The sequence below is a fragment of the Brassica rapa genome, chromosome A01, assembly GCF_000309985.2.
Source record: "Brassica rapa cultivar Chiifu-401-42 chromosome A01, CAAS_Brap_v3.01, whole genome shotgun sequence".
NCBI lineage: Eukaryota > Viridiplantae > Streptophyta > Magnoliopsida > Brassicales > Brassicaceae > Brassica > Brassica rapa.
This window is the reverse complement of record NC_024795.2, coordinates 17,276,571-17,288,305: the sequence shown is the minus strand read 5'-3', so window position 1 is coordinate 17,288,305 and position 11,735 is coordinate 17,276,571. Positions and strand designations below refer to the sequence as shown.

General features: G+C 35.6%; 1 protein-coding gene across 1 annotated transcript; it reads right to left on the bottom strand.

Annotated features, from left to right (window-relative positions):
• Positions 1-8,558: 8,558 nt before the first annotated feature.
• Positions 8,559-10,354, bottom strand: LOC103847630 (transmembrane emp24 domain-containing protein p24delta4). The gene is made up of 4 exons (XM_009124719.3): positions 10,064-10,354; positions 9,147-9,359; positions 8,944-9,020; positions 8,559-8,862 (listed from the first exon to the last, which is right to left on the bottom strand). The coding sequence occupies exons 1-4, from the start codon at positions 10,274-10,276 to the stop codon at positions 8,718-8,720; spliced, it is 648 nt and encodes a 215-aa protein (XP_009122967.1). The 5' UTR covers positions 10,277-10,354; the 3' UTR covers positions 8,559-8,717.
• Positions 10,355-11,735: the final 1,381 nt, after the last annotated feature.

The window sequence follows — 11,735 nt, the reverse complement described above, 5'->3', positions numbered from 1 at the left end:
GAGCAGCTCCTGTAGCATCAGCATCAGGAATTACAGTTCCCTGAGCATCTATTTTCTGACCTGTTGCATTACGCAGATGACCGGCCTGGTCATACAGGTTTCCGTTCTCGTCCTGAGTTAGAATAATAATGTTTACCATTTTTGACGACACGGTATCGATCGACGTACGCGGTGTAGTATCGATCGTTGTCGAACGATTGGGAACAATCGACGATGATGGTCTGGTGTCGGTCGACGGTTGGTTATGCGTATCGATCGACGACGAAGTGGTTGCGTCGAGCGATGTGGAATGTTGACCTCTACGGATGGTGCGTTCCAAATGAGCAGGATCGTCTGAGAACAACAAGTCTTTCTCCTTGTTGCTTCTGGTACCACTGGGCATGCACCTGAAAAGACAAGAAAAAGATTATTAGAAAAGGGGGTAAAGAAAATAAAAAGAATTAATAAAACTAAATCTAATGGAGATCAAAGCTCCCCGGCAACGGCGCCAAATTTGATACCACTCAAATTACCCTAAGGAGTGTTACTCTCATCAAAAGAGGTTCAGATGTAGTACTTAGGGATCGAATTCACAAGGAACTAGGGAACAATTAAATCTAGTGTTTATTAATTCTAAAGGTTGTAAATGTTTAAATGGAATAGCAATAGTAACAAGCGAGTAAATATAAATGTAACTTGGTTGGAAATGATATTAGATGCAGGGCCACTATTCAGGTGTTGGAGATTATAATATCTATAGATGCCTAACTGTTGCATGCATGATATATTAGAGCTCATTCTCTTAACTCAGTGATCAGCTGTCGCATGTACCACTGGTTAACAGACTAGATCTCGTGTCTCACGGGTTAGTATGCAGACACAAGAGAGTGTCGATCGATAGTCTATTAAGACGTCGACCGATACACCTTTGCCCACATCGATCGATTGTCAGTTGAGGACATCGATCGACGGGTTCTAGCCAGGCCTATGCGCGAGTATGAAAATGCTCTACTAAGATTCTAAATTGGCGGTTAGCCCTCTCTAGCAATCCTAATATGATAGATAGATGTCAGGATGGGATATCAAGGGTGCTTGAATACGCAATCCTATGATCAAGTTCTAGTTAGCTAGGCTAAAATAAGCAATGAATACAAATCTATCATGAATATCACAACAAGGCAGATCTATAGTTTAGGGCTAATCCCACAAACCTATCTGAACTCTGGATCTAACAGTTGAACTACTCAGACATAGCAAAGCAATTCATATCAATAGATAAATAGAAACTCATAGAATATATGAAAAGAAATAGAAACAAGGAGTTCCAATCACAAGTGATCTTCTCTCCCAAATGAAACTTGTAACAAAACTAGGTCTAGAAAAAGCTTTGTTCTCTCTACCGTCAAAAAACACTAGGCAGTATATATTCTATTAGGTTAAAAACTCGTCAGGGCATTTTGGTAATTTGGCTTGGCCTTGGTTTTTAAGTCTGCTGAATCCAAAATGTCGCGTCTGGTGTCTCGACATCGATCGACGGTACTTGGGTACATCGATCGATATTAATCTTCATCTGTCGAGGCATTTCCTGATATCGATCGTCAGCACTGATGTGCATCGATCGATTATTCTTCCTCTCGTCGACCTCTAAGTGGTCAGCTCGGGTGAAATGTCCTTTAAGCTCCAAAATGCTCCAAAGTCATAGCTTTACTACGAAATGCACCTGAACCTAAAAACATACCTAGAAGAGTAGAAAATATAGATATATATATATAGTAAAACACTTATATACCATTGATAAAAATGGGTCAAATCCAAAGTATATCACACTCTCAGCTCTTATTTTAAGCCTAAGAATTGAGCTTTTCAGGTTTGTAAAATTACTTGTGATTTGTTTTGCATGTCTTTTTTCTCTCTTTGAATCTTAGTTTGTGTGAATGATTTAGGCTTATATGCTATCAAAGTTTCATACTTTTTGATTTTTATCATCGCTTATGTTATCAAAGTTCCATAATTTATGATGTTTATCATCAAACTGAAGTCTCACTCTTATACAGTTCACAAACCCTTCTTTGTGATAGATTTCAGTTACTCTAAAAAAGATGTCGACATATTTCAGGTTACTGTTCTTGTAATAAAATTGTATTGGGTTATTGATGTTGAGTGAGCTCATATTTGATTGTCTGAGACAAAAAAAAAACACATTAGTTTACACTTCTAATGTCTTTGTAATGTCTCTGCTTATTGATTTAGAATGAACTTGTATTATGATGCCTTTGTTTTATAAGTACTAACTGTGGTGATTGTTATAGTATGAGTTTCTCGATTGTATATGCAAGATCACAATAATAAGAATTTGCTCTCTTATTAATCTTAAGGAAAATCCTCTCAAAACCTTAAGCTATCTTTCTAACAATCTTAAAACTCACAAGGGATGCAACAGCTTTGCAACTCCTTTATATAAGACTTAGATATCTCCTAATCTTATTAGTAATAGCTTTTATAGATATTTCCTAATCCTCTTAGTAAACCATATCTCGGTGGGATTAGGTTAGCTTCTTCTTCAAGCTTATTCAAGCTTACTCCAACATTCTCCCCCTTAAGCTTGAATCCATTTCTTGATAGATCTTTCATGCCGATTAAACTCCTCATCTCCTTGTACCGAATCCTTGCGAGCGCTTTTGTTAGAATATCAGCTCGTTGCTCGCTTCCTGCTATGTGATGAACCTCGATCAAGTTGTTGTCAACACATTCTCTTATGAAGTGATATCGTCTATGAATATGTTTGCTACGACCGTGGAACACTGGATTCTTGGTGAGAGCTATAGCTGATTTATTGTCAATGTAGATAACCACTTTTTCACACGATTTACCAACTATCTCACTAAGAAGTTCTTGAAGCCAAATAGCCTGCTTTGCTGCCTCAGTTGCTGCCATGAACTCTGCTTCACATGATGATAGAGCCACTGTTTCTTGATTCTGAGAACACCAAGTGATTGGTGAGTCTAGAAAATAAAAAACATGACCAGTAGTACTTCTCCCATCATCATCATCAACGTTGTGGCTTGCATCACTGTAGCCACTAAGTTTCGAATTAGTTCCCCTTTTGAAAGTAAGACCATAAGAGCGAGTTCCCTGCAAGTAGCGAAGCACTTGTTTCATCGCTGCTGCGTGTGAAGTTCTTGGCTCTGCCATATACCTACTCATTACCCCAACTGAGTAAGAGAGATCGGGCCTGGTGTGAAGAAGATATCGGAGACACCCTACGTTTCTCCTGTATTCCTTCTCATCTACTCGTCGTTCTTCACATGCCTTAGATAATTTAAGACTTGGATCCATTGGAATATAGACCATGTTACAATCTTGCATTTTAGTTTCTTCCAATATCTTCTTAGCATATCTCTCTTGCTTCAAAGTGATCCCTTCAGCATGTTGATCGACCTCAATCCCTAGGTAATAAGTGAGCTTTCCTAAGTCACTCATCTCAAACCGTGCGGACATCCCTTTCTTGAATTCAACGATCATCTCCAAACTTGTTCCTGTTACTAGGAGATCATCAACATATACGGCTACAAGAAGGAGATGCTCTTTATTTTGTCGTCGATACAGAGCCGGTTCCTTGGCGCACTTGACAAATTTCATCTCTCCAAGCACTTTATTTAACTTTTCATTCCATGCTCTTGGAGCTTTCCGCAACCCATAGAGAGCTTTGTTTAACTTGTATACTTTGCTCTCTTGTCCTTTGACTTCGAAGCCTTCGGGTTGTGAGACAAAAACTTCTTCTTTTAGATCGCCGTGAAGGAATGCGGTTTTGACATCTAGATGATGTACTTCCCATCCTTTTGAAGCCGCCAAAGACAATATGAATCGAACTGTTTCGATGCGTTCAACTGGCGCAAACACCTCATCAAAGTCAACTCCGTGGCGTTGAATGTAACCCTTTGCCACCAACCTTGCTTTGTATTTGTTGATGCTTCCATCGGAGTTTCTCTTCAACTTAAAAATCCACTTTAGACCTATTGCTTTGCTTCCAGCAGGAAGGTCTGTCAGATCCCACGTCCTGTTCTTTACTATTGAAGCCATCTCGTCTTCACAAGCGTCTCTCCAAACCTTCTCTACCCTTGCTTCCTCAAAGTTCCATGGTTCACCGTTTACGCTCAGTAATAAACGTTCTCCTTCAACCTCTGCGAGGAGAATATAATCATCTAAGTAGCTTGGCTTCTTAGTCTCTCTTTGTGATCTTCTTAATCCAGGTTCAGTGATCTCATCATCATCTTCTTCCTGTTCTTGATCGAGATCATGATCCTCTGCCTCAAGATCCTCTGTTTTTACTATCTCACTGCCGCTAACTTCTTTACGAGGTTCATCATTATTTTTCTCTTCACATCTCATCTCATTATCTCGATCAATCCCATGATTTCCATATTCTCCAAACTCGACATTGAGTGCTTCTGTACTGTCTTCTTTCTCGCAATTCTTCCAATCCCATCTTTTACTTTCATCAAACATTACATCTCTGCTAACCACCACTTTCCTATTTATTGGATCAAGTAGCCGATAGGCTTTCGATCCTGGTTCAGTACCAAGATGTATCAGTAGACGTGATCGATCATCTAACTTTCGCAAGTGACCTTTCTCAACTTTGGCATATGAGATGCATCCAAAAACGCGAATGTGATCAAGTCTTGGCTTTCTGCCTTTGTACGCTTCGTATGGTGTTTTGTCCACAAGCACCCGTGTGGCTACTCTGTTAATGATGTATGTAGCATGCCTCACTGCTTCCCCCCATAGGTAATTAGGCACGTCCATATGCTTCAGGATGCTTCTGGTCATACCTAAGAGTGTTCTGTTTCGTCGTTCCACAACGCCATTTTGTTGAGGAGAGTATGGGGCCGTGAGCTGTCTCATGATTCCATTGGTTTCACAGTAGGATTGAAATTCATTTGACACAAATTCTCCTCCTCTATCACTCCTGAAAGTTGTAATAGTTGTTCCTGTCTCTTGCTCAACGATTGCCTTGAATTTTTTAAACTTCTCAAACGTCTCTCCTTTCTCTCCAAGAAGTATCGACCACATATACCGAGAATAATCGTCAATAAGAACAAATATGTACCTCTTCTTTGATGGTGTGATAGGTGTTATTGGGCCACAAAGATCTCCATGAATGAGTTCAAGTGCTCTCTTAGCTCTAAAAGACGTTGCCTGTGGGAAAGGATGCCTTGCTTGTTTCCCAAGTAAGCAGCTTGAACATGTGTCTTTCTCGATTGCTATCTTAGGTATTCCGTCGACAAGTTCTTTATTGATCATTGATCTCATTGATTCTCTGCCTATGTGCCCCAACCTTGCATGCCACCTTGCTGACTCACTTAGTATTGAGAGTTGCAAGCATCTCTCAGTGACAATGTCGATGATAACCTTGTATAAGCGATTTGGTGATCTCTTTGCTTTCGTAATCAATTTGCCGTCCTTGTCTCTGAGCGTGAGGTACTCGTCTCTCATCCTGACATCACAACCAGCTTCCGTAGCTTGCCCGAGACTGATTATATTACTTTTCAGGTCTGGTATGTAATAGACATCGGCCAAGAGCTTCTTTCCTCCATCTTTGCTGTAAAACAATATTGAACCCTTGCCTTTGATATCAATACGCGAGTCATCACCAAACCTTACTTTTCCTGTGACAGACTCGTCAATTCGTTTGAAGTACTTGCGGTTTCCAGTCATGTGGTTACTTGCCCCATTATCTAGATACCATACATTATCTTTGCTTGCCTCGAACGCCTTAGGATTGACATTCTTCTCATTAAGATATACGACCTCTTGTACCATTAGTTCTTCTGCCTCTAGTGTGCTTTCATCCTTGGTCTCAGTAGTCTCTTGTAACTTTAATAAACGATCAGGGCAAGTAGATGCATAATGACCATAATTATCACAGCGGAAGCACTGAATCTTTGAGTAGTCGAAAGTCTCTTGGTAACGTTCATTATATCTTCCTCGTCCTCTCCCGCGATTATAATAGCGTCCACCGCGTCCACGGCCTCTATAGTTGTTATTGTAGTCGCGGTTTTGTGAGTTTGAAGCAGGCTGAGACTCGTTATTTGCATACATGAGTTTACTCTGTGTTTCCTGTGTTTCTTCTTCTTCTTGTACTCTTTCTTCATATGCTTTCAATCTGCCGATAATATCTTCGAAAGTTGTAGTTTTGAGGTCAAGTACTTGTTCTAGTGATGCAACGATGTGTATAAACTTTTTTCGTGGAAGACTAGACAAGAATTTCTTCACAAGTTTGTATTCTTCAATGTCTTCTCCTAGAGCGGTTGATTTCGATGAGATTTCTGCTAGCTTTCCAACAAAATCATCAATAGATTCATTGTCTTTCATCTTCAATCTCTCAAAATCAGACATTAATGTCTGTAGTCTCGCTTCACGAACGCGGTCTGCTCCCATATATCGTGATTTAATTGAGTCCCAAACCTTTTTCGCCGTATCTAGGTCGCCTACTTGCAGCACAAGTGTTTCTGGTATGGACTGAAAAATCAGGGCTGTGGCCATGTCGTTCTTTTCTCCGTTATCTGACTCATTCTCCACTGCATCCCAGACTTTATGTACTTTCAGCAAGAGTTTGATCCTTATTGCCCAGACTGTGTAATTAGTTGTCGTAAGCATAGGGCACTTTATCGTGGAGGAAGAACCTCCTCCTTCCTTAGGTTTCGCAATAACAATGCCCCCCATGATGATCTCTTAAGTGTTTCCTGTAAGCTCTGATACCAAATATAGTATGAGTTTCTCGATTGTATATGCAAGACCACAATAATAAGAATTTGCTCTCTTATTAATCTTAAGGAAAATCCTCTCAAAACCTTAAGCTATCTTTCTAACAATCTTAAAACTCACAAGGGATGCAACAGCTTTGCAACTCCTTTATATAAGACTTAGATATCTCCTAATCTTATTAGTAATAGCTTTTATAGATATTTCCTAATCCTCTTAGTAAACCATATCTCGGTGGGATTAGGTTAGCTTCTTCTTCAAGCTAATTCAAGCTTACTCCAACAATTGTATTTGTTACATTGTTTACAAGTATAAAAACAAATCAATTGCCTAAATGCCTATTCAAAGAGGGAACCAAAACACAAGTTAATAAGGCCAACAACAATAGTTGCCGAGCAACAATCCTTGTATTGGTGAAGAAGTCCACTCGAGATTGTCCACATATAAAGCTCCAAAGCGTGCCCAGAAAAAGTTGTAGAACTCGTTTGAATTCATGATTGTTGTCTTTGAATAGATTTGTTTCATATTTGGATTAAGATGTAGAACTCGTTTCACTATTCTAAAGTATGTGTTCAAATCAAGTTAGGATAAATAGTGTATAAGTCGTTTTACAAGTATATTTTTTGTTTCAGAAATTATAATGAATAATAGTGAATAAGAGTTCAGCATTTCTACTCAACCTTAAATCATATAGGGTCCAAACCCTATACTCTAAATCAAATAGGGTTCAAACCCTATACCCTAAATCAAATAAAGAGCGAATAAGAATTGTGTGTTTAACAAGTTAGAATTTTGTATTTAACAAGTCAATTTTAGCGTTTTGGAAATTATAGTTTAACGTATATTAAGTTATAGTTTAATGATTTCGAAATACAAATTAGTGTCTTGGATTTTTGTGTTCTTATACATGTTAGGGTTAGAGTTTTAAGGGTTTGGAGTATAGTATTTAACAACTCGATTTTAATGTTTTTAGAGTAACACCATTTGCGGTTTATACCTGCTTGGAGGCACCCAAAAATTTAAAATACCTGACCCGAGACCCGGATCCACACACCCCAAAAACTTGTGAATTGTTGTCATTTGCTGAAACAAAAGAAACCAAACAATAGAGAAAATGGGATTAGGGTTCTTCCTTGGCAAAATCTAGAAAAGAGGATAACTTAGGAAACACGAAAATTTAGGAAATTATTGATTTAAAATATATTCTCTTAACACATTTTAGAGAGATTTAGGAAAAATATACATTTCGAATCTGGCAGAACATACATTATGTTGTCCGAGAATATAGAAAACATGGTAAATTGTGTAACCCGGCTGCGGTAGGATAGAGTATTTTGGTAGATAAAGTAATCATACTTTTGTAGAGTATTGGTACCTGGGCAGATTTCGTGATTTCGTCTTCGTAGATATATTGAAAAATAATAGTTAATGAAATCTACTATAGTTCAGAAATAAAAGAAATGACAGCCGATTTATTCTACGAAGGTAGAATTATAAGCATTGGTTGATTTTACGTTCTACAAGCTTATCCATGTCGTTAAACAAATCTACAATCTACGAGCTTGTAGACAGTAGATCATGTTTTCTGCCATCTATAGATTAAAATATGAAATTGTGTTTTACAAATATTTAGTCAACCAAAATATTTTTTATATGATTGTCTCTTGTTTATCTACATTTTATATATTTTTCCATATTTTTATGACTCTTAAAATAATTGACATGAATTTTTAAAGTTGACCAGGGTATCTAAATCCAAACCAGACCAAAAAAAGATTTATGGTAAAAAGACAATGTAGTTGTTTTTCTGTTTCGTTTTGGCAATTTTTTCATATAAATATAACCCGAGACAAAGTACAAGTTAAATAGGTGAACAAAATTGTACACTAACAGGTTCGAAACAGAGTGTAACAAGAAAAAAAAAAAAGCAAATGAAAGTGGCCTCTCTAGTACCCACGGATCACCACTCTCATTTAAATAAGCTTCTTCCTTTCAAAGTATTGCTTCAAGTACAAAATCTGTAAACCAGTGACTAGAATGCAGATGCCTAGAGACATTATACTGTACCATGCGACTCGCGAGTTTGTGTTTTCACTCACAATCCTCATGTCTGCTTCTCTGCAATGTGTGAAAAGAGAGAAAAACTTTATTCTGATTCCTCTATAATTTCAAAGAATATAGCTTTTAATTAAATATTACCTGTTTCTGAGGTATAGTAGGTTTTCATGTATGGCTTCAACTGCAGCTTCGAGTTTCCTAAGCTCCAGCTCCACACCCTACGATTTAATGCATAATAATGCTTCGTATAGAGACTTAACTTTATTCCACAAACTTCTCTTCTAAGTGTGTTGAATATTTTTAAGTGCAAATTGCAAAATTTTATTGGGAAATGGAGAGCTGACCTCGATCTTCTCTTTTCTGGCAATGGAGTCCCAATCCTTGGCCGCGATTCCAGTTTTCCAGTCAAGGTTGATGCTGATATCGTTGTTGCCGTGACTATTCCCTACAGCCTCAAAACAGGCCAAGTAGGTTCCTGATTCTTGGGTTGTAAACGCAAACTGACCATGCGTAGCGTTTTCACTGTGGTGCAAAACGCTGCCATATGGTGATGTAACCTACAATACAAGATAAGAATTTCTGGTCAGTTTCCTAAATTCATATAAAACATGTATGCATGCATCTGCTTTGTGCCCGTATTCATATCAAATATGACTAAACTTTCTACGATAACCCATCAAGCTATGTGGTTGCAAAAAGAGTCAATTGCTACTAACTAACTAATAGAACATATGAAAGTGATATTTTGATGAGACATAAGACATAATAAATATCATTCACATTTGCAAGCAAATAGAGAGCACATTGTCGTCACTAATCATCAGTTCCAACTTCCAAACATATTCACTCTTTGATAACGAAAATCGTTAACAGACCAATCTACTAACCAAGTCAAAATATGTTGAGCTAGCTATGCCCAAGAGTGCGATATATCAAGAATTGATGAATATACATTATATTCACAAAACGGTCTCTTTGCACAAACCTTGTGACAATATGATTCTCTTATCAAAATCACATAGAAATCTCTTTTCATACATTAGTGAATCAGCTATATGGTTTTGTTCCATTACCTTAACAGTAAAAGCACAACTTGAACAATCAAAGAACATTAACGCCAAATCATTAGCATAAACGTTTTCAAGATAAGGAAACTTGAATCCGAGCAATTAATTCATATTAATAGATAGAGAATTCAATGAAATTACTTCAAAGCACAGAGTTCGTCGGACAAAATGATCCGAAAATAGAAACGAATTACCTTGACGGAAACAGTAGGGAAGATGGAATGTTCGTCGGAGATGACGAGGTAATCGGCCAAAACGACGACCTTGCTCTGGATTTCCTCCGACACGCACTTTGTTCCGGTCTTGGGTATGTTGAGCCACACGCCTTCGCCGACCGGAATTAGCTCCGGCACCAGAAAGGAAAAGAGAGTCGAGAGTAAGAGCGTTGTCGCAAACTCACGCCGCATCTTCTTCTCAGATCTCGCTTCTGGTTCTTCTACCAACGAGATTTAATACTAAACTCTTTCAAATATAATAATGAAAAATTATATAACAAAATACTCTAAAACTCTTTTAGCTAAGCTACTCAGAATATTGTTAAACTTTTTATTATGGACAATTCTTTCGAATAATCAATTTTAAATTTTTGTCACAAAATAGTCTTCAATAAAAAAAATGATCCGAAACTATATAACCTAAGTCTAGATTAGTTAACACTAATATATAAATGTATTTTTACTTTTTAATTAAAAACTTTTTGGTTATTCTTTTTATTGAGAGCTATTTTTGTGATAAAAGTTTGAAAAAGGTTATTCTAGAAATTTTTTTTTTATAATATTCAAACTATTTACTACCCAATTTAATATTCAAACAATGTTTTTTCATTTAATACACTTAATTATCCTTTTAATAACATAAGTATGCTCATTTTAATAATAAGTTTCTAAGATTAAAAAAATAAATCTTAAAAATTTCAACTTTATTTTAAGTTTAAGAATAAAAGTAACAAAAGTTTGGATAATCTTAATTTTTTATCATATTTATTTAGCCTGAAATTTAGTTTGTTTTGTAAGTTTAAAATTATTTATTTATTTTATTCAAAATTAATTTTTATAAATTTTAAAATATTATTAAAACTTAAGTTACTTTATTTTAAAAACTTAAAGTAAAATTTGAAATTTTTTATATTTATTTTTGAATTTTAGAGACTTTTTAAGTTTTGTTTGAAACTTATTAATATTTTTGAGTAAAATTAGCATAGTTGGGGTAGCAAAATGAGCACCAATTTAAAAGTATCTACACTATTAAAATAAAAGTCATGACTTCTTTTATGTATGATTTTTTTATTTGGACCATTCCTTAATTTTTTTATGTAATGTATTTTCTTAATGCTAATAATATAAAATCTTTGTAACTATTTTAATCATAATATCTTTTGATATCTTTTCATTTAGTAATATAATTTAAAAATTGTAAAAATTTGTTAAAAAGATTTTGACAAGATCTTAATTACTAAGAAAATATTATTATACATTCAGTTGTCGTTTATAAAAAAAAATATTTTATTGATTTATTAATATAATTTATTTTCAAAAATAGAAAATAATATGTTAAAATAATCCGTTGGAAAACAGAGTAACATACTAAAATATATAATACATGCATAAAAATTAAAATATATTAATTTTTATATATATAATAATGTATTATCTAAAATTAATAAACATAAAAATTACTAAAAGTTAATCCAACGCTTTAAAGTACGGATCAAACTTTAGCATAAATTAAATAAAAATAAATTTGAAATATGATGTTTTATGGATATATTAATTAATTTAATAATCAAATGTAAATCTAATAATATATATATATATATATATATATAATAAGAAGCGAAAAATACATATGACAGTTTGAAACAATTGA